A 25,383-nucleotide genomic window follows, 5' to 3' on the forward strand; every position below is an offset into this window, starting at 1 on the left:
ACAGTGAATTTTAACCTTATTTACATAATGTTAGTGTTTTTTTTTATTTTTTAGTGTTTTGAATATTTAAAAATTAGGTAACAAAATTCTACAAAATGAGGATTATATTTTTCAATATATATAATATAATTCAAATCTATGATTGTATGTTATGTTTTTAATCTTGAAAGTAGTTATTAATGGGACCAACTCTTCCAATATTTAAATTTGATTATAGATAATACGATAAGTTATTCAAACAAAGAATAATTAATGATCATTTTGACTTAAATCCTTCAAAGATCTTGTAAACATTATTTTTATGTAAAAATATGTCAGCACCTATGTAATATTGTAGATATTGAAATTTTATGGGACTCTTTCAATTTATATTGCGACTCTACAAATTATGATCAACTCAAAATACGATTCTTGGAGGATATTCAACCCTAAATCTTAATTTATACTATAAATGATACTAAATTCTCTTAAAAGGCATCTCAGAAATTCTTTTTAAGAGATTAAGATCTGGAATACTCTACAAATTGATGGTTTATTCATAAAGAGTGGTCAAATCTAAATCATTCTATTTCAAGAAATACACCACTAACGACTCTCAAATCATAGATAAATTCTAGGAGAGTAGAATGAAGGGATCAACAGAATTGTACCCGCTATCTTAATCAATAAAATTATATTTCTTCATATTTTATTTATATAATTTGTTTATTTTTATATGTTTAAAATTTGTTGCGAATAAATATATTTACAACTTTTATTAACTACTTCTTAACTACATTCTTTAGTATTTTATTTAATATTTTTGGTAACAACACCACATTTATTAGACTAATTTAATTTGATTAAACTATAAAAATAATCTCTTATCTTTGAAGTAGGTTTAAAATAGTTCCTTTTTTAAGTATATATGCACTTCTAATTCTGATCTATTAAATTTGTTAAAAATTAATTCTATTTATTTTGGTAAAATGTTTATTGTATTGTTTGTAGGCTTGACGAAAACATCAAAATAAAAATATTTGATTAAAAATAATTAAAATCGCATCAAATCTTTAAATGTGCAAACATAAAGAATTACACTAAACACTAATTGGGTATCTTTATCTCAAATTCGTCATTAATCTGTCACTAAATTATTCATATAAAAAAAAAAAATTATCACTGAATAAAATTAACGATTAATTTTTTTTCGTTTAAATATTAATTTTTAACTAGTCAATTATCAGGAAACGGACCATTACGTCCTCAATATTTATTACATAATTATAACGTAAGGATGATAATTGATAATTATATAATAGTTTGTTAATTAACTTTAATTTTTGTAATCTTAAATCCTAAAAATATTTAAAGATATTGTTAAACATTATTTTTATTGAAAATATGTCAGCACCCACGTAATATATTTACAATATTTTTTTAATGGAATCTTTTTGGTCCTTTTCTTTTTCTTATAAATATTGCTAATGGAGTGAGGTATATATATAAAGAGTGTTGATTTTATTATTACAAATCAAATTGCTTTTATTTTAGTTATCGTGTTTTTATTTTACATATTTTTTAAAAAATATTATTAATAAGAAGGCTTTTCCTTTTCAAATTATTACTCAATTTATCTCAAATTAGTTATCGTAATTTTCTTTTACTTTCTTCAAAAGAATGATTAGGAGGTATTTTTGAATATTTTATGTTATTTACTATGTCCTAAGAATTCTCTTCCTTAAATATTGGGGAAAATGATATATTTATTTTCGAATAAATATCGTAAATGATATGCAGATATTTCGTTATATTTTTGGAACATTAGTGTAACTGTTGTCCAAAAACTAGAGCATATATATTTTTTATAATAACGGATATACATGTGTCATAATCTTATATACCTATCCGACAATTATTAAATATTGAAGTGACGGATAAAATTATGTCACGCGTCCATATTTAATACATCTTCCATTAAAGTGAAGGGTAACGAAAGGAACTTTATGTTTCAAATGTATGACGAAGGATATCTGTATATTATTTATGATAAGTATTTCTTATAGTTCACACTTCTCCATTACTATATAATATGGATTGAATTGAAATATTCTGTGTGTAAATATGACTATAAATCGATTGCAAAAGATTCACATTTGGACGCTTGGATGCACTCAAGGTATATTTAATTTTAATGTAATAATCCATAAATCACACATGAAAAATAAATATACTAAATAAATCTATATAACAAGTTCGTGCGATTGTAAAAGTATGAAAAATTACTAAGAGTGTCAAAAATGAACCCAAATATAGATAATTCGTCCAACTCGTTCAGAATTTTAAGGGTTGAGCTCAAGATAATTTGAAATGGGTTCAATCTCACTTGAAGAGAATCTTCAGTTGAGCCCAATTCAATCTCCAATTTTAATTTGTTTTAAATTTTTTTATTAAGATGTGTTCCTATAGTTAAGGTATCAATTATTATCTATTTAACATCTTTTAACGTTTATCTATCAATTAGTTTTTTTTTTTACAAAGAAAATCTTGAACTGAAATTCAAATTATGATTATAAAAATTAAATATCAATATGTTAAATTCTTGAGATTAATCGGTTCAAATTGGATGGGTCTAGACGCAACCCGTTTTTTAGCCCAATTGAGCTCAAAGTAAACTTGTGCAGGTGAAGACCCAACCCGACTCCTATTTTAACCCATTTTAATATTTCTAATTTCAACGCATCCCGCGCATTCAGCACTCCTAGAAATCAGATATCAATCAATGCGATCTCCTTAAGATTTGTCCCAAATTTAATTATAAGAATTAAACATGTCATCACGTCATCAATATTATGATTTATATCTCCAAATCATCGTAAATTATATGGAAATATTCTCTATCGTACTTTTGGGACTCCATTTCATCCAGAAACTAGAGCGTATATATATACCCTTCAATCTAATGAAAGACTATATAGGAACACGTGACACAATCTTATCCGTTGGTCCAATATTTAATAAATGTCAAGTCGGTGGATAAGATTATGACATATATCTATATATATCCGTTAGTATAAAGGTACGTATATGCTCTAGTTTTTTAACGACATGGATACTAATGTCCCAAAAGTATAACAAAGGATATTTACGTATCATTTATAATAATTTATGATATATTTATTATTTTCCCTACCTTTGATTAACGAATTATAAGTATTTCGTAAAATTAATTGAGATACGTGAAAACTAATTTGATTTCAATTTTTTAAAAGATAGATATAAGAGATCAATTAATTAGTTGCCCTGGCGGCGATATAATGACAACATCCAGCTTGGTGCATGTATCAAATTTAATACTAATGAGTCAAAAAGTAAAAAAAAAAAATTCCAGTATTAGACTTAATACTCTAATTAGCAATTAATTAAATGATTAAGGAAAAAAAGACTTTCAAGAAGATTACAGAGTTAGAGTACGTAGAGATAAATGAATCTTGAACAATTTTTAGATTATGATCGATATCGCAAATATAGTAACATGTATAACAAATTCATTTACTACTTGATTAACTAATAAAAAATCGTATATGCTTGAATTGTATGTCTAATATTGATAAGGAAAATTAAATAACATTCGACTTTCTACTAATTTTATATTTTAATTTTTGATTTTCGTGATAGGTCATGTCTTTATTAAGTAGCAGAGGTGTCGTGTCTTATTTATAATCTGACCAGTAAAGTTTATTTTTTTCACTTGTCCTAAAGTATGAACACCTTTGACGAAAATCCTAATCCGTCATTGCTCTTAACATCCATTATAACTTACCTCTCACACCTTCTTGTCAGAATATTTATGCATCTCATCACTACATGTCCAGACCGTAAGTCAATCTCGTCTCCTCATCTTGTCCAATATGAAGGTTACTCCACTTTATCTTGAATATCATCGTTTCTAATCATGTCTATTCTAGTAATAGACTATATATATATATATATATATTTTTTATTTTTTTTTGAACATCCTTATTTCTAAAACTCTTATTTTCTGAACATGTGAATTCTTGATTTATCAATATACAACATGCATAGCTTGGTCGAACAACCACTTTATACATAATATATACTACTTTTTGTTTCCTAAGTGATATTCTACACAGCCTAGATTGATTTATGTTTACTAGACTAACGTGTTTCACGAAAGTGTAAAGACAGTAAAGTAATAACACAGTATTTTACATGGAAACATCCGACTCAAAAGTTGTAAAAATCACGATCTTATTTACCCCAAATTCATTAAATCAACTACGAACCTCAGACAACAGTTAAGATTACATTAGTTTCTCTAAACTAAAAATCAACTACTTAGTCTTAATTCTACCACACACCTCCAAGATATGTGTTCCCAATGTCTTCGATTTATATCTTACTGATCTACAAATTACAAATGCTAAGAAAGATATACCACAAATAATTACATGCAACTATACAATTGAAATGAAAATTTGGAAATACAATACATTAGACCATATGTTGGAATTGGAACAAAATGGGAAATTATTGAGTTGTGATAACTTCAATCTTTAGTCCCAATTCAAATTCTTGATCAACATACAAAGTAAATAAATGTAGTAGTACTCATTTTGTAAACGATGAGGATTATAATTTTAAGTTATAAACACTTAAATAATTTGAACCGCGCTTGGTGAAGTAAGCGTGCCAGGGCTAAGAAGAATTAAAGAACACCATGCAAAAGAAGACGGCGATAGAGGAAAATTAGCCAGTGGACTACACAATCCAACATAGTTTTCTGATGGAATCCGAGGTGTTACATGTGATCTTTCTTGTGCTTCACATGTCAAATCAATGCACTCGCGCCATTGTGCATTGTTTTTATTATTTCTTTGTAATGAAACTGGTGAGAGATCAAGTGGAGGAGGAGCAACATTTTGTAGACGTCTCGAATTGAAAGAACTAGAGTCAGAGCCAGAGCCAGAATCAAAATCAGAACCAGAATCAGAACGAGAGATAGAATCATTCGAGACAGATTGAAACTCGGGAGATGAAGTGAGCATTTGGACAACATCCTTGAAATCATTAGATTCAACTCTATATATTTTAGGAGGTGTTGGTGGCAAAGGTGCAATTGGTAGTTTAGTCATTGGTTTTAATGGGAGCCTTCTAACTCCATGAAGTGAGGAATGATATGAAGCTAATTTTTTATTTTTCTTCATTTGTTGTGAAGAAGAATTAGAAGAAGAAAAAGAAATAGCATATGAATAAGAATCCATTTTATTTTTTCTGTATTGTAAGTTTTGTCTTATAACAAGAAATTAAATTTTTTTTACCAAGAAGAATTAATTTGTTTGTTTTGCTCTTAGCTCTTGCTTATATATAGAAAATCACAAGGTGACAAAACTCAACAACTTGTCTTAAAATTAGGACATCTCAATTCTCGATACGAATTCATTCAGTTTCAGAATTTTGAGTTTATAAGTTCAAAATTTTAAGAAAAACAATATTTTATTCATTTCAGATTAACTATTCATACGTATAAGTGAATTCTCGATATCAATATAATATTTTAGTTGAAATTACTGAATTTTGTCGAATTTATAACTAGAACTCTGACTCCGACTCGAGTGAAATACAAGATAGAAGGAATAAAAATTGTCTAATGCGTCGGCTATGGTCGAATATAATGTCACATTACAACTTGTCTTATTTGACCTCTATTATTAAATTTCATCTATTTTTGTTAAATTATTTGTTCCATACATTATATTGTCCCTTTGAATTCCTCTTTAATATTAAGTCATAATATAATGTGTAATAAATTCATGATATGATTTTTTATGTATGATTTTTAGTTGTTGGAGTAGGAAGGGGACTGACATGATAAGTTGTTATATGTATAAGATAATAATGATATTGAGAATCTGAATGAATAATTACATGATTTAGTAATTATTATATTTAGGTCTGAGGCGCGATTAATTTGTTATATGATAATATATTGCTTTCATAAGAAGGGGAGATTAATTATTGAGTCACGCTAAAAATCAAAATTTATTTATTTAAAAATTTCATTAGAAAAAAAGAAAAATCATAATGTAAGATCGTATTTCATACAAATTCGATATTTTAACTAAGGTACAACTATCCTGATTGAATTATTTGGGCCCACTCGTTATCAATGGGATTAGGGGTACTTCCAGCAAGAAAAATATCGAAGAGCTAGTGCTGGGCTAGCAGAAAAGAAAAGTTTATCAGAAACCTGGTCTAAAATTCCTGAAAAATTAGCTTTTTATGATTACATCGGCAATAATCCGAATTCCATACCGTGGGACTTTATGTTCATAATGATGTCATGCTTGCTTTTGGCACTCCGGAGTCTTAACCAAGATTTGATGTATAAAAAATAGTTTTAGAAATACGGATTAAAATTTCAGATCAATATTCTAAGTTCGAGCTTTATAAGTGAAACTTATTGAATGCTTTTAGAATATTTTTTCGAAAGTAACATATTCATGTACATAGTCGATCAATAGGTCTAAAATCAATTTGTTGACGTTAACTGTATATATTTGAATTTTATGATAAGGTCCAAAGAACCTTCATCTATATAGTTTTAATTAATTTATTTAAAATGATTTTATTAGATAACTATTTGTACTTATACTATATGCTAAAGTTCAGAGTAGAAACAGCCAATATAAAGATTCAACTTCTTGACTAATAAGAAAAATTTAATTCCATGTCAAAGACACAAGAGATTGCTTACAATCCCACAAATAATTACATTATTATTATTATTTGGAAATAAATAATTTTAGTATTTAATTGCGATATTTTTATATTTTTTTGATATGCATTATTTAAATCAGAGGTGAACAAAACTTATTTCCTACCTCTAAAAGATAAGGATAAAATTAACGTAAATACTATCCTTTCTATATTGAGACTTCACTGAATTTATCGTACGATATACAAAAATTGAAAATTGTGACATATGCTTACTAGTAACTTTTATGCTTTGGACGTGGATATTCTAAAACTATTCTTTTAAGTTGAACTCACTTATATATTAGTGTGTCTAGTTAAAAATTTCACGAAGGGTGTTCGAAAAAATAAAAAAAAATTATTGTTGATGAGATTCTGGCACGAGCACTTATAGGACTTTTCAAGGCATCTAAGACTACTGGGCTACAACACTTTGTTCTGTCTAGAGTGTTTAAAATATGTAAATTGAACACCCTTACTGTAGGATAGCTACGCCCATAATACTAATCCCGACTCTTCAAAAACCGCAAGTAAATATCTCTCCGAGTTTAGAGGCCAATCCAAAATTTAAATCTGATGAAAATTTAGCTTTTATGATTTTCACATAAGTAAACTTTCTATATATCTATATTTTGGATTAAAAATTTTGAACCTATTAATTTAAGTCATGCATTAAATTCTTAAGTTTCTAGTTGTAGAAGTATTTAATGATCTTCAAGTCTATGCTTCTATAACTTCAAAGTTATGTACATATATATAGTATATAATTATGATATAGCAAATGGGACCAAGTCTTGCAATTTTCAAACATAATTAAAATGATTCAAACAAAGAGCAGTGTGTTAGAAAAAAAAATAGAATTAATGGATAATTTTATTATTTAATTATAAAATTTGTTGTTTGCTAATTTTATTTTGTTAATAGTCAAATTTCAAAGATATCTTATTACATGTTATTTTTATGTGAAAATTATCAGTATTCACTTACACTTTTTAATTATTTAATCTTTTTGGTCAGTGCTAATTAAGTGACTAATCAAATCTAGCTTTTAGGCGGCTGGTAATTTGTCGTCTTATTACATAATTTAATCTTTTTCAAATTAATTAGCTTGAGTTTTTTTTTTAAAAAAAAAAACAAATCATATATGCACACGGAATTTTTAACCAAACTAAGTCATATAAAACAATTTATCAAAGTAATACATTTTTCTAAAATTTTACAAAACTAGTATAAACGTATTTCATGGTAACGTTTTAGGGTATATTTTATTTTTAAAAAACTAACAGCATTAGGTTGATATACGTTACTGTGAGTAACGTTTTAGGAGTAAAACGTTACTGTGAGTAACGTATATCAATCTGACGTTATCAACTTTTAAAAAATAAAATATATCCTAAAACGTTACTGTGGAATACGTTTATACTAGTTTTGTAAAATTTTAGAAAAACATATTATTTTGGTGAATGACTTTATATAATGACTTAGTTTGGTTAAAACCTCTGTGCACACGCGAGAACTCATATGATCACAATTTCTTACTCAAATTAACAGTCAATTTAATTTAAAAAATTATTACAAGATAATTATCATCGTAATTAAGATGAAATTTGATAGTGTATACTCTTAATATACATTGTAAGGTGGGCAGTTTGGTTGAGGCGGAATGGAATATCTGTTAAAAGATAATGTAAAATGTTTTAAGATAAGCTCAATGAGAACAAAAATCTCGTGTGGAACAAAAGGGTAAAAACTTGTTCGATTTTAATTATCAGTACGAATACGAATCGTGAAAGTGTGCCTTTTCAGATCTTTGAAATTCGAAGCTAGAGATATTAGAAAAGTTGTCATAAAAATAAATGCCCTATGACAGTCAAGCGTTCATAGCGACATTACTTTTTAATCCTTCGATAATGGCTCAACCTATCATTATGAAATGGAATTTACCAAGCGTGTTAGATTGTTAACCCAATAATAAAGAACGTAAGTTGAGTTTAGACCATCGTAACATATATTAATTTGACTCGAACATAAATTTTGTTTGATTATAAAGAAACAGACAATATAGTACATCCAAATATTTATTGTCTTTTGGCAAGGCTAGATATTGATAGCATTTAATTTGGTTCATGTATGTTCTCAAAAATATGTTTTTTTTAGTCAAAATAAAAACTTTCATTATCAATCTTTAAGACTATTTTGCTCCAATCATTTTAAGGAACAAATTAACCTTCCAGATGATTTCAGAAATAAAGTGGAGGAATCATCTCTATATTAGTATACAGAATCAAGATTTTTACGAAAAATAGATAAATATAAGAAGAAATCAAAAAAAATAATAATATCATCTACGTTTATGATTTTAACATTATATGTATATTGTAATATAATTTTGAGTTTTGAAAAATTGCGCGATCTCCCTAGCTCCGCCCTTATTGGTCCTAGGTACATCCCCAAACCCATGCCATGCATCATGTAGCTCATCTAAAATGCTTCTACGCAGAGTTTACTATATCGTTGAAACGATTGAATTTGAAGTTTGATTATTATATCTATTTTTTGAGCAACTTATTTTTCATTTGCTAATTAGTTGTTGTTCTAGTCACTAAAGATTATTGATTACAACAATAAAATCGATCGTTACAAGTGTTTCATATATACATATATACGTACAATGCATATATAAAGATATCTGAATTTATACATACATACATATATATATATATATATATATATATATATATATATATATATATATATATATATATATATATATATATATTTGTACAATGTATATATAAAGATATCTAAATTCATACATACAAATATAATAATCAATATATTCTCAAGATTATTTTTCTTAATTTTATGAAATATAAAATAATCTCATATTTTATCTTAAAATTATAATTTCCTTATATATTCTTATAATGTAACGTCTCCCAAAAATATACTTTCACTAATTTGCCACTTAAGTAAATTGACATTTTCATTTCGTGTTTATGTTCCTTCTTTCTTTACTTTGATTGATAAATCTATACTAAATTTCTAATTATGAATAATTTTAACGAATTTAAAATGAAAAGAAAATTTTAATTCTTTCTACTTTCTCGAAGTATAATGTCAAATTTCTAACAAATATGCTCAAGCTCAATAAAACCTCATAATTAAAGAAAAAGTTTTCTTGTTCAATTGTTTATGAAATATTCTGGAAGTCATTTGGTTTAATTTATTCAAAAAAAAAAAATTGATGTAATTAATTTGATAGTGAAGGTCTCTACTTTGACTAACGAATTATATTAAATACCAAATTAATAATGGTAGATTAACTTTATGTACCATTATTATTTATATCATAAATATTGAGGACATGATGGTCCATTTCTTGATAAAAAAATTAATTTAGGGACAAAAATGATGTTGCATCAAGTTAAATCATACTATCATGTGTCCTTTTAGCAATTAAATGTGACAAATTTGCGAGAATTTATGTTATATATACCGATTGTTTAATTGGATAAAAAATTATGCTATCAATTTTTTATTTATTTATGATAAAAGAACAGTTAATTTAATATATTACCAATTAATATTAGTCAAGTAATTTAGTAACATGTAGTTAGTTATATAATTGTGCAAATATTGTTACACCATTATGAAAATATTCAATTAAGATCTTGGCTATATTAAAAATGCTTGAAATTATATGTTCAAATTCAAGGTTATTGAGTTCCTATGAAATCGTATAATATAAATATGCTGATAAATTAAATATCATATATATATATATATATATATATATATATATATATATATATATATATATATATATATATATATATATATATGTATATGAGCTAAAAGAAATTGTGAACATCAGTTCACGTGTGCCCCACGATTTATTTTGTACAACAAATTCAAGTTTAGCTTGAAAACAAATTTAATTACGTGATAAACCGACAAAACTAGCCGCCTAGTTATATATTTTTATTTCGTATTTGATATTTATAATTAGAGTTGCTAAAAAGGATTAGCTCAGTTTCACATGGCCCCAAGCCTCGAGGCCCAAGGAATTTGAAGGGGTAAAGCGTGCCGGCCCTTCATTTGGAAGGGTTGAAAATTCTCAATCCAAATCGGTTTTTATGGTGTTGTTTCAGTATTACTAACAAAAAATCTAGTGCAATTAATATGTATCTCCCATACCACAAACGCGAGCGAGATAAGAGAGTGACAATCAAGATGTGAATGAAGTGAGGGCACGAGATCTGTCTATGTATCCTAAATACATGCAAATCTACTTGGATAGAGTGTATCTAGAACAACTAAACCTAATTTTGAGTTCTTGTACTCCGAGATACATATATCTAGACGTATCAAAATCTAGTAAGATTCATAATAATATAACATAGTGTATTTAAGTAATTAGATTATAAAGAAACATTCACATATAGCAACTCAAAAATAGCCTAATTATTATTCATAGTTATAGATTGATGATTACAATTCGTTGCTACATGTAGTAGAGAAGAAAGAGGCGAGCGAGATTGGGAGAGAGAGGAGAGAGATGAGAGAGAAGGAAAAGAGTGGGAGAAAGGTGAATTGTATATGTATATTGGGTATATAATTGTATATTATACATATATATTTGTATATATAACAATTGGGATTAGGAGAGGGAGGAGAAATGCGAGCGAGATTGGAAGAGGGAGGAGAGAGGCAAGCGAGATTGTGAGAGAGGGGAGAGAGGGCAAAAAGTGGAAGAGAGGTGAATTGTATATGTATATCGGTTAGATAATTGTATATTATACATATGAATTTGTATGTATGGCAAGCGAGATCGGGAGAGGAAGGAGAGAAGCGAGCGAAATTGAGAGAGGGAGGAGAAAGGCGAGCAAGAGAGGACAGAAATAGGACAGAGGTGAATCGTATATGTATATCAGATAAATAATTGCATATCATACGTATGTATTTTGTATATTCCAGCAAATTATATATATACAAACATGACTAAGTGTACAAAATCAAGTTAGCTCACGTAATTAATATATAATGTTAATCGCAATTGGTAATTAACAAACTAAAACTCAAATTTAAATTTTCTGATTAATTTTTTTTTAAAAAAAAAATCATCCGTAGTTCAACACTATCTATATATAATGTCTACCTATATATTTGACTAGTTTTTCCATCACTCATTTAACATAATAAATTTATTTATTTGTTCTATATGTTTATAGAAAATTAATCATTACTTTTCAAGTAATGTCCTATTTGAAAATGTCCTACTGAAAAAATATAGTTATACATATGTCGCTAATTTGTTATTAAATACCCACTTGATACGATAAAATTCGATAAAAATTTTAATGGACGTCAGTGACATAATTAACGTAAAATAATATTTAACAAGATCTTGATAGGATTTGAGGTTTTCAAGCTTACCTAAGTCATTAATATTGTTGTTTAATTTGTTTGAATAGCTAAAATCAAGTTTGAATATATTTAGACTTTGTCCCATTGGCAAATATACAATTATAATATATGTTCATAACTTAGGAGTCATACAATCATAGACTTGAAGAACATTAACTATTTTTTTTTGTTTTCCGCTCGGTATACGAAATTTATATTGAAGTTTTGACTAAATTTGAATCACGTTTTGCAGGATCCGTTCGCGGATGACGCTTCCCAATAAAATTTTCTCCATATTCAAGGCTCAAACTCGAGACATCTGATTGAAAATAAACACTCACACTAATGCACCACAATCTATATTGATATATTAACTACTTATTATGATACAACTAGAAACTTATACTAACAATTATATCTCAAACATTACAAATTTAATGCATGAAAAGGATTGCTGATATATTTAGCCGCCAGCTAAAGGTTTGAGACGGATTTAATATTTAAATTTTATCAATTCGATGTGTTTTGATATGTTCAATCAAATTATATAAATAAAAATGAATAGACTTAATTAAATTGATTCAAATTAAATATTGAATATTATGTAAGAATTATTAAACAATATAATAGAGGTAAATTTATAGTCCAGGTCAAATATATTTTAGATAGACGTGGCAAGTTGTAATGTTACATCGCATTCATCTATAATCGATGCTAAATAATAATAATAATTAAAGTTTTTTAATGTCAATAATTTTTTATAATTTGTTATCTTTTTTTCATCTTTTTGAATGAATCTTTTAAAAACATATTTGTATATAGTTAATAACAAAAGGAAAATAATAATAACCCTAACACATCCTACGAAAGTTACAATGCATAATAAATAATCTACAATTGAAACTCTTTAGTATATGCGAAGATAGTTATAATTAATATAAATACTATTATAATATTTCTCGATACATTTGCAGTTACTATGATTCAAATAAAATGAATTTCCTCCTATCCAGATATTTCGCTAACACGAAAAATAATTTAATTAATCAATCAATCTCTTTAGTCTTTGATCAAGGGAAAATGACTATGTTTGATTTAGTCAACAGATTTCTTATTTTGTCTATTTCCAATTTTGAACTATGATTCATCAATACAAATAGTGTAGAAGCAATCATCCCAAAAAAAAAAATTAAAAAATGATTTTTTTTATCGCGAATTATTAAGAAATTTATACTACAAATATAATTTTCTCCAATATTTTTTATCGAATCGGTTAACGTAAAAAATTGTATAAAAAATAGTGAAAAACTTCTTATTTTTTTTTAATTTTCTTACTGATTCAATCAAAATATATATTTTATGAAAATAGTTACTAAATATTTTTTAATAGGTAAATAATTTTTTTTTATAGTAGTTCATTTTAATGATGTGTTTTGAGGTTCTTGTACCATATCATATTCGAATTATATAGTAGCATCAACATTAACAAAAACTATATGATTAAAAAAATATCACATAAAAATATATAATGTAAAAGAGTAGTACAAGTAGAAGAATTGATAATATATTATTATAAAGATTGCATACACTACAAATGTACTTTTATTATAACATATTACTTATCTTATTTTATGTTATTAATTTCACTTGTTATAAAAAAAATAAAAAATACAATCAATAAACACCTCCCACATATTGGCGAAAAAAATAATAAATGTTGAATTAACAATTAGTAGTACAGATATTAACAGAAGAATTAAACAAAAATGGAGGCAATTTTATAATATAGGTCAAATATAATAAACAGTTTTTTTTCTTATAGACTAGACACTTAGACATTTGCAAGTTGTAATGTTACATCATGTTCATCCATAGCCGACGCTAAAAACAAATTTTATTTTTGATACGAAATTTAAGAAAAAAATAAGATATTAAAATTTGTGATTTAATATGAAATTATTATGTTATGAATTATTTTATTAATTAAGGTTTTAGAAGCTTAAAGCTTAACTATTACTAGTAGGTAAAATGAAAATATATTTTTTTTTATCTAATCAGATTAATAAAAGAAAATGTATCACGTAAATTTGAACTGACGAAATATCATTTAAGACAAGTTGCTCTAGTTTGTCACCTTACTCTCTATATATAGAAGGAAGCAATTAACTAAAGTACTATTTCATGTTATAAGACAAACTTGAAACATAGAAAAAAAAGAATTTTAAAAAAATGGATTCTTATTCATATGCTATTTCTTCTTTTTCTTCTTCTTCTAATAATAATACTTCTTCTACATATGCACAAGAAGTGAAGAAAAATAAAAAATTAGCTTCATATCATTCCTCACTTCATGGAGTTAGAAGGCTCCCATTAAAACCAATGACTAAACTACCAATTGCACCTTTGCCACCAACACCTCCTAAAATATATAGAGTTGAACCTAATGATTTCAAGGATGTTGTCCAAATGCTCACTTCATCTCCCGAGTTTCAATCTGTTTCTAATAATTCTGTATCTCGTTCTGATTCTGGTTCTGGTTCTCGCTATGGTTTTGGCTCTGGTTGTAGCTCTGGCTCTAGCTCTTTCAATTCGAGGCGTTTACAGGATATTGCTCCTCCTCCACTTAATCTCTCACCGGTTTCATTACAAAGAAGTAACAATAATAACAATACTAATAATGATGATGATGTTCTTGAACAATGGCGCGAGTACCTTCTTCCTTCTTCTTCTACAAACAATCAATTTGAGATGTGTGTTGATTCAACAACGTTTGAAGCACAAGAAAAATCACATGTAATATCTCGGATCCCATCAGAAAATTATTTTGGGTCGTGTAGTCCCTTGGCTAATTTTCCTCTATCACCCGCTTCTTTTGCATGGTGTTCTTCTATTCTCTTTAGTCCGGGAACACTTACTTCACCAAGCGCGGTTCAAATCATATGAAAGTTTGCAAACTTATTATTATCTCTTCATGTTTATTACTTGTGAGTTGACCAAGAATTTGAATTGGAATATCTAAATGGGAGATATCACAATTCAAATACTTGATGATGTTGCTCTTTTTTTTTTCCTTCTTTAAGATGTTTTGTATTTCCTAGATTTATGTTAATTTGTAATTTGTTAAGTAATTCACTATTTTCTTCAATTGGGTTAGCATGTCAAAGAGACAAATTAGGAATGGCCAAAGTAGCCCATGAAAAAATTGACATCTCTAACCCAATCAAGTTTGGGCATGTCAATGACATGCCGTCCAGAGTCGAGACGCAATCAAACTTAAATTATAAATCTATTTTTTAAAAAAAGATACTTTTTTATTTATTAGTTCATTTCAATTTAAATAACTTTTTAACGAATCATCGAATCGCTCCTTAAACAAAACAAGAACTTAGAGAAAAAGGCAATATATGGCTATAGGTAAAATGTGGCAAGAGTGAATGCAAACTAATAGGTTTACACAATCAAGTGAGTGCCATTAAATTGTGAGGTTTAGGAAAATTTCATACTTAGAGCACACTAATTATAATAGCACAAAAAAGAAATCGACATAAGGAAAATTTAAATAATAATTTTTAGCTATGTACTAAAGCTTTTAGATTTAAAAAATCTATTTAAAATTTATAACAATAAACATTTGATTTCAAAAATTTAATGGTCAGGCATAAATATTTGAATTACATTACACGCATCTAAAATAAAATGAGAGGAGGTGCGATAACTCATAGTCTCATACCTATCAACTTATATCGAGTAAATCGATTTAATGTACATATTACCCAGTGTTTATTCATATACCATGATTCAATTATCATAAATGTTAAATAAGTAAATCAATACAAATAATATCATATTAACGCAGTTAGTCAACTAAAAAAGAAATTAAAGATATCATTAGAAAATTCAAACGAGTACCCATAACCCAAAAAGCAACACAAGACAGACTAAACTTTAGCTTAAAATGTCAAAGGTAGATCTTAGGGAAAAAAATTTAAAAATTAGTATTCACAATGTTACGCTTTCAATAAAAACATTTTAAATTGATCTATCGTAAATATTCAAAGGGAAATTTACATAAATATATTATAATAATAAAAATATTTAATATTTATAGTAGTAATATTTTTTTTTACTTGATCACTTTTAATTCATTTATAATACAAGTTTAATACATATTATAAAGATAAATTTATTATTCAAATATAATACAAGTTCTAATGATGAATAATACATTTATCACACATTTTAATATACTTATAATACAATGTGACAATTTTTTAACAAACAAACATAATATATTTCAAAAATAATTATAATTCACTTTTAATACATATTACAGATTTATCACAATATTGCTATAAATGGTAATAAGCAAAAACTATCGCTAAAATCAATAATTATTTTTAAAAATGTATTAATTCATGTAATTTTTCCGTATTCAAACTTTCAATCGCATACTCCCTCCAGCCCAATCTCTCATGGGCTTCTTATACTGTATTTGGGCCTATTTACAAACAGTCCACTTCATGTACATTTTCAGGCCAGCTAGCCCACTTCATGTAATTGTATAACCCAATACAATTATGGGTAACTTTCACATATAGCAAACAAAAAATTCATATTTGTATGCTGTAGCAAATTTTGCATAATTGCACTCCATAGCAAACATAAAATTGTATAATTTGATATACATATACAATTGTATAATTCGCTGGCCTAAATTGTATAATTCGTTGGCCTATTTCGCTGCAATTGTATAATTTGTTTTGCATACAGTTGAATCGAATTAAAATGTATGTATATTGCATAATTATATGTGTATAGCAAGAAGATATATGTTTTTCTTGCTTTATACAAAAACAGTAACACAATATATAAAGCTAGAGGAAATTATATTTCACTTCAATTGTATAATTCGCAATTGATAAAGAAAAATTAAAACCTTTATCAAGATCAAAAATGGTGTAATTTTTTTATTTTTTTTTATAAACCTCTCGATTCTGTCCGACTCCGTTCTACCGTAAGCTAGAAACTTCTACTCTTATCCAACCACCTCGAGTCATGAACCATATCCTACATATTAAAGCTTTCTCCTTACACATTACAAGTACACCTCTCAATTGCTACGTGTCAAACATCCACAACACCATCCACGTGTCACCTCATAAACTCACCCTTCCTCCACGTGTCCAATCCAATTTTCTTTTACCACCTCAACATATATACCATACCCCAATCCATTCCCATTCATTAAATTCCAAAAGTACCAAAAAAATAAAAATTAAGAAAAAAAAATATTACTAGTGTTTTATTATTTCAGACAAAAAAAAAATGGATTCAAGGAAAGTTGTGAAAGAAGAAAGAGCAGAAGCTGCTGCAAAAATAGCAGCTGATGAACTTAGCGACGTGAATAAAGAGCGAAGGGATCAAAGTCAAAGAGATGTTGATGTGAACAATAATAAAGAGCAAAAGGATCAAAGTCAAAGAGATGTTGACGTGAATAATAATAAAGAGCAAAAGGATCAAAGTCAAAGAGATGTTAAAGCCGGTGTTATTGGCACGATAATCAAATCCGTTCAAGGTACTCTTGGTCAAGCTAAAGACGCCGTTACTGGAAAAGCTCATGAAACTGCCCAAATCACCAGCGACACCGCCGATGCAGCAGCGGAAAATGCAAGACGGTCTAAAGACGCCGCAGCTGATAAATTAGGCGAATACGCTGAGGAAAAGGGTAAGGCTACTAAATCATCTGTTTCGGAGAAAGCGAATCAAGTGAAGGAAAAAGCAGGGGAATATGCAGATTCTGCTGCAGATAAGGCGAAACGGACGAAGGATTATGCAGCGGAGAAGGCGAAGGAGGCCAAGGACACGACGGTAGGGAAAATGGGAGAGTACAAGGATTACGCGGGAGATAAGGCTAAAGAAGCGAAAGATGGTGCAAGTCGTAAAGCAACGGAGTACGAAGAGTATGCTGAGAGTAAAGCTAAGGAAGCTAAAGATACAACTGTGCAGAAAACAGGAGAGTATAAGGATTATACGGCTGAAAAGGCGAAAGAAGGAAAAGATACTGCGATAGGGAAATTGGCTGAGCTGAAGGATAGTGCGGCTGACGCCGCGAAGCGGGCGATGGGTATGATTACGGGTAAAAAAGACGAAGCTCAGCAGAAGGCAGGGGAAACGGCTGAAGCGGCTAAACAGAAGGCAAGTGAAACGGCTGAACAGAAGGCGGATGAGACGGCGGGAGCGGCGAAGCAGAAGGCGGATGAGACGGCGGGAGCTGCTAAGGTTAGCCGTTTATAGCTGTTTATGACACTTCCACTATAAGAAATAAAGTAATGAATTACATGAAGAATTTTCCTATGAAAATCCATAGAAATTTTATTTTTATGCGAATTTTCATAATGAAAATTCTCATGTAATTTACATTTTTTCTTTCTTGTGGTCATGTTTGTTTGTAGATTATTTGGATGCTATAAATAAAATGATCCAACAAATTTTCAGAGTAATTGGTCTTGGTCTTGATTTATTTTTTAGTTATATTCAGTGGCGGATTCAGAATTTCCATTAAGGGTTTTGAAAAGATTATTTGGATTCCATAAATAAAATAATCTTAACACATTTTCAGAGTAATTGGTCTTGTTTTATTTTCTAGGTCAATATTCTGTAGTGGATTCAGAATCAGAATTTTCAATGGGTTCAGAAAGATTATTTGGATGCCATTAATAAAATGATGCGACAAATTATCGAGTAATTCTTGTTTTGTTGATAATCTCTAAAATTGACATAATTATTTATTTAAATATTATAATTTTTAATTAGATCATATTTATGTTAGACTTCTCATGTTGAGATTTAATGTGTCATTGAAGGATGTATCATTTTTAATTCATACTTATATTATTAAGAGTCCAATTTCATATTTAAAATGATAATTCATTTCATTTGAAAAACACAATTCACTACTATGGATATGTTCTTTCTTTTATTTTTAAATATAACCTTATCAAATGATTCAGGATTTTCATCAAAAGGAGAAAAATTAGCGAGTATAGAGAGTAGTCGTTTGCACCTTAAATCACTAAATCAATCTCTAAATTTTATATTCAACAGGTTCAAAATCCATATATTAACCTAGAAATTCTTTAGTGTATATTAAATATATAATGTAATTTTTCGTCGAGTATGATTCAGAAACCTCTCTCACCATACTCTAGGTCCGCCCCGATTAATAGCGATATTTTAGATTGAGGAAGCGTGAACACATAGTATATAATAGTTAAAAGTGTCAATTGCAGGCAAAGTATGATGAGAGTGAAGAAGCAACAAGAAGAAAAATGGATGAAATGAAAATGCACGAAGGTGATGATGATCATGATCGAAAAGTTGCTACCGGTGGTATTTTCGGTGCGCTCGGAAGTATATTGGCACCGAAACATACCACCGATGAGACTCCTACAGGAGTTGGAACAACGAAGATCGTGGTGGACGTGGACGAGACTCGAGGAGGTAAGACAGCAACGTCGTTGAAACAGGCCGATCAGATGAGCGGCCAGACCTTCAACGACGTTGGAAGAATGGATGCTGAAGGGAGTATTGCTGAAGTTGAAGCTAAGGATTCAACAGGGAAAAATGTGAAAGTGAAGTATTAAAAAATAGAATGCACATCTTTTCTTTCTTTTTGGTTATGTGTTTTGTATAACTTTTTGAATTTGGTTGTATTTTGCTTTGTGTTTAAGAAGTGAAAAATAGTATTTCTGTTTTGTTTGTTTACTTCTCAAGTATTCTAAATTAATGTGGGGTTTTTTGAATGTTGAACTTGGAATAATCATCTTTTTGAGGTACTTTTTTTTAAAAAAAATTGAGAATTATTGCCAAATGGATCGTGGATGTCGAGCCCATGAATCACACAATGGGCTGAGTTGAGTTGAACATTAGCTATTGAATTGGACTTGGATTCATTTTGTTTGTCCTTTCCTACTTGGGGAACTTTTATGATAGCTAAAGTTTGATTAACTATAACTTAATAGCTAGAGGCGAGCGATATTGGGAGAGACGAGGGAGAGAGAAAAGAGTAGGAGAAAGTGAATTGTATATGTACATCGGTAATTGTATATTATATATATATATATATATATATTTGTGTATATGGAAAGAGAGATTGGAAGAGGGAGGCGATATGTATATCGGTAATGGTATATTATATATATGTATTTGTATATATGGGAAGAGAGATTGGAAGAGGGAGGCAAGCGAGATTGGACAGAGCGTGAAAAAAGTGAATTATATATGTATATAGGTTAAATATTTATATATTATGTGTGTATTTGTATATTTTGACGAATTTTATATATATATATATATATATATATATTGATTTATTATATAAATTCGTAGTTAATTTACGTAATTTATGTATAATATTATCGCGAGTGATAATAATAGTTAATTATAATTTTAATGAGTAATTAAATAATATAAATTTTATTTGTTTTAATCTTCCCCGCATAATTTGAAAATGTTTTGACAATATATTTGAATATTTTTAATTTAGTTAATATATATATATATATATACACTAAAATATAGGTGACCAAATACGGAGGTGATCATTAAATATTATTATTTTATGAAGGTATTATTCAATTGATAAATTAATATCTTACTATTTAAATGTGTGAAGACGTCATGATTAAAGATCTCAGGTAATTGTAGAAAATTTATGTTTGTAATCTTTTGGATCATTGTAGATAAAAAGTAATACGTATTTAAAGGTCTATCACTTAGAAAAAATTATGCATACTATTGAAAAATAATATTAATAATGAAGTTAAAGATGATAAGATACATATGTAAAATTGCGGATACTATTGAACAAATAATAGTTGACGATGATGTTGAAGATTATACAATAAATATCCAATCAATTATGTGTAAGAAACACTTATTATATTTTAAAGTACACAATTTTATAGCAATTTTAAAAAGGCAACATTAATTTTTTTTTTATAATTAAAAAAATAGAGATGAGTTTCAATTAAACTTTAATATATTTTTTTTTAAAAAAAATGAATAATAAGATTATATTTTACTAAATCATTTTAAATATATTTATTACTTTTATTTATAATATTATTGGGACTATATATTTATTTAGTAATATTCTGATAGTATATTATTTTGTTAAAATAAACGATTTTTTCTATTGATCCAAATTAATATTGAAAAAAAACATTATCCTAAAAAAATTATTAATGTATAAAATATTAACTTAGTAAAATTTTACTATGCTTTATATGCTATCTTATTTCACGTGTTAAGATTGTTATGTTGGGCCGTGCAATTGTTGTGTTGATTACGAATCGAAAAAGATTGACTCATTCGATTAATCAGTAGTTTTGAATTTATCTAAACATATATTTTTTAAAAAAATATGTTGCGGGAATAGGAAGAACAGTTGTAGTGGCGGAATAACATCTACTAATTGAGGTGTGTTAATTGATACATTTTGATTTGTTAATTTTCTAATATTCGAAGTTGAGATTGAAGCTTCGACTAAATTTGAATCGTGCACTGCAATGCTCATTCGGAAGTGATATACCAATAAGATTCTCTGAAAACAGCCTCACTAGTACACCCCATGTTGGTATATCATTGACATTAATTACATGTGCTGGTGATCGTTTTACGATTATTTCTTGAGATTTAATCACTTAGAGCTTATTTAAATTTGAATAAGAAATTATTTTTAAAGACAATTTTTTGAAATAAATCTTTTATGAATTATGAATAGAAATGCATGTGTTGGTCTGTTCTGCTAAAGATTATTTATATATTATTTATTAGTCAATTATTTTGGGAAAAAGAAATTCCATATATTTATAATGTTGAGTTTTCTCTAATTCTCATATTACAAAATTTTTTTAAAAAATGCTTTTAATTAATTACTTCAATTATTCAACGACAAAAAAGGATATGTACAATTTCTTTTTCTTTATTAATAGCATCAACAAATATTATGTAACGATAATCATTGGCAAAAGAAAATAATTGATTTGTTAATAACCACTCAAATAATTGAAACCTTAATATTCTTATTTTATTTTTAATAATACTTTTATATAGAATCAACATGACATATTAAGGTCATATGATTTGACAAGTCAGTATTTTAAAGATACTTATATTAAGATTATAGGATTCAACAGTTTTCATAATATTATTTTGAAATAATTCTACGCATGTGATGTCTGAAGTTAAGTTTAGTACATATAGGGTTGAAGCTTAAGAATTTTTCGGTTAATAAGGGTTAAAAATTAATTAATTTGAAAGTATATTGAATTGTCGCAGTATAAATGATATATTATAAATGCCTTATCAATGGATAATATCGCATCGAAGCTAACCTAGTGCAATTTAATTATTACATTACTTTTGGTTTATGTAATTTCATTTCGTCCTTCACTTTCTTTTTCCCATTCTTTTTTTATATATAATTCTTCAATTTTTTTTCCTTTTTTTAAAAATATATATACTATTTCATTTAGTCATTTCCCCATTTTAAAAATAAAATAAAATAAATCTTGAACGTTTTAGAACGTTCTAATAGGTAGAATTAATGCAATGTCACATTTACAATCACCTTAGATCACTCACAACATATTCTAAATATAAATTGTTTACCTAAACTTTAAGGCAACAATACTATTTAAATTAAGGATATTTTTATATAATTGATATTTGTCCTTGTTTGTTTTATTTTATTGATATACTATGATTATATTAATATTGTATATAACAAACCAAAAGTTATGTGACACTTGTTTTAGACTAATACGACAAGCATGTGCAAATTGCAATGATTGACATATAAGAAAACTCAATAAAATTGTGTTACGCGACTTTATTACTATCTGAAAATAGAAAAATTATTTTCAATAAAAATCAACTTAAAATAAATTTGTATTTGTAAATGTTTAACAAGAAAGGTTAATCTTCTAAAATCTAAAGATATATCTTTCTAATCTTCATAGCTAGGTGGTGACAAAGTGATATTAAAAAATAAAAGAATTTATTTCGTTTATTTTAAAAAGTGAAAACTAATTTTCATACCTACCCCCTTTAAACCAACCTATAATTACTAATGAATCAATTATTGGAAAAGTTAGGCCACGTTTTACAACATGTGGACACCATATGATAATACAATAATATTTTATCATTTTATAATATGGTCAAATTATCATATAGTTATTAAATTTAAAATGATCCTATTTTGAAGGTTATATGCATGGAATGGACTTTGAATTCATGAATGAGAATACGAGAGTAAAAATATATATTAATTAATGTAATTTAGAGACAATGTATATATACAAATTATAGTTTTATTGATTTAATGTAAAAATCGAGTCTATAATAAATTTTCGATTGTTGATCAAAATTATCATAAGCTCCTTTTAAGGGTAAAGGGCAAAAGAGGTCCGTTGATTTCTATTGTCGGAGGTAATATTATAGTAACAAACTTTATTAGTATTGAATAAAAGTGATTAAAACGTCTCAGTTATTACGATGTGGGGTAAGAGCGTGGGTGGGTGGGGGACTAAGGAACGTAAGGAGGCTCATCTGAATCCCTTTTTTCGCTTCTTTGTGTATAAATGTATATATAATTTGATTTTTTAAAATTTTTTTTATGTATTTATATCCTTATTTCGATTTTATCTTATATCTGACACGCCTCTCACAATCACATAATTACAAATATATATATGGATGATATTCAAGAAGCAATTAATGAAACAAATGTGATTTATTTTCTAATTTTAACTAAGAAATATCTCTTGTTATCACGATATTTAAATATGGACCATAGCTATATATTGAGAAATCTAGTAGTACATACTTTAAAGATTATTATATGAATGATTAATGAAGAATTCAAAAGGAACTTTAATGATTAATTGAATAATATTTTTTTTGGGTCAAACAACATTATTTTAATTAAAAAATAATAATTTGGGAAACAACTTTGATCAAACAAGTAGCATGCATAACATGGGCATTATAATTAATGTCACATGTATATCCACCTCAAAGTTTCACAATAATTCAACTAAGAAATTGAAATAAATATCTAATATAATAAGCTTAATAGTTGGTTAGTGATATGAGAGATAAAATAAAATTTTACATTTCATATAAAATAGTAATTTTATCTTCTTCTTTTTTGTATAAATGAAGGGATAAAATAATTATGAAATTAGCTAATATTTCAAATCCAATATAAGATAATAAAATGAGGTAAGAATGTACCAAGATGGAATTTTTGTAACTTTAAAATGGAAGAAATTTTAGAAATCTGAAATGATAAAATGTATTTATGTATTTTTTTTTTCCATATTTGTTACAAAATTAATATAAAAAGGATTGAATTGGGTATCGTTTTCAAATATCTAAATTTAAAATTTATAAAATATTAAATCATGCTAATTTAATATTTTAAATCATTTCTTATTTGACCTAATGTAACATAAGGTCAAGTTTGGGTTTTTGGAATTGGAGCAGTAAGAATTGGTGAGTCAAAGTTTTAAGACAAATTTATTGAATTTTTAATCAATTTACTCCTCAACAATTAAAAATAAAAAAACAAAAAGTTACTATTAAAAGAATATGAAATAACGATTGTTAACAAAGAACGTTAACTTTGAAGAAAATATACATTATAAATTTAATGTAATCTTATTTCGATACGTATATAAAACACCAAATATGAGAAGAATAAAATCTATTTCCTATACATAAAGTCAATTTGATTACATTAGACTACTATAGAAAAAACTATCAATCAGTTACTTGATTCATGCATTAATTGAATGTTAATAACTATATTTTTATATTTAATTTCTTGACATGTAAATTAAATACATGTATGTCAATTTCTCTTTTTCACCTACCTACATCAATTCCTTTTATATTTTAATATAATAATAAAACAATATTGACAATTATAAAACGTGCACACACTGTAGAAGAACTCTTCTTTCGGTATCCAATAATTTCTATAAATAATAGAAAAATGCACGAGTATCCTATTAATTTATGTTCGAAATTTTAGAGACACGCGTATATTATAGTAATGTCTTATTACACGATGAACTTATTTTATAACGAAATTTTTACTCCTTTTCGGTCGATGTTGCACTATTTTGAAAAAAAAGTCAACCAGTG

General features: G+C 27.2%; 3 protein-coding genes across 4 annotated transcripts; 2 read left to right on the forward strand and 1 right to left on the reverse strand.

Annotated features, from left to right (window-relative positions):
* Positions 1 to 4,655: 4,655 nt before the first annotated feature.
* Positions 4,656 to 5,135, reverse strand: LOC104649135 (uncharacterized). Its single transcript, XM_010327853.1, has one exon. The coding sequence runs from the start codon at positions 5,133 to 5,135 to the stop codon at positions 4,656 to 4,658; it is 480 nt and encodes a 159-aa protein (XP_010326155.1).
* Positions 5,136 to 14,394: 9,259 nt separating this feature from the next.
* LOC101249954 (uncharacterized) lies at positions 14,395 to 15,108 on the forward strand. Its single transcript, XM_004246537.5, has one exon. The coding sequence runs from the start codon at positions 14,395 to 14,397 to the stop codon at positions 15,106 to 15,108; it is 714 nt and encodes a 237-aa protein (XP_004246585.1).
* Positions 15,109 to 17,396: 2,288 nt separating this feature from the next.
* On the forward strand, positions 17,397 to 19,929 carry LOC101265270 (late embryogenesis abundant protein ECP63). 2 transcript variants are annotated; one of them, XM_069288734.1, is made up of 2 exons: positions 17,397 to 18,444; positions 19,443 to 19,929. In XM_069288734.1, exons 1-2 carry the CDS (start codon positions 17,491 to 17,493, stop codon positions 19,806 to 19,808), a joined length of 1,320 nt encoding a protein of 439 aa, XP_069144835.1. In that variant the 5' UTR covers positions 17,397 to 17,490; the 3' UTR covers positions 19,809 to 19,929. The 2 variants fall into 2 exon arrangements, with proteins under 2 accessions (XP_069144835.1, XP_004246903.1); XM_004246855.5 differs by having other exon boundaries at positions 17,398 to 18,444; positions 19,455 to 19,929.
* Positions 19,930 to 25,383: the final 5,454 nt, after the last annotated feature.

The sequence above is a fragment of the Solanum lycopersicum genome, chromosome 9 (assembly GCF_036512215.1).
Source record: "Solanum lycopersicum chromosome 9, SLM_r2.1".
NCBI lineage: Eukaryota > Viridiplantae > Streptophyta > Magnoliopsida > Solanales > Solanaceae > Solanum > Solanum lycopersicum.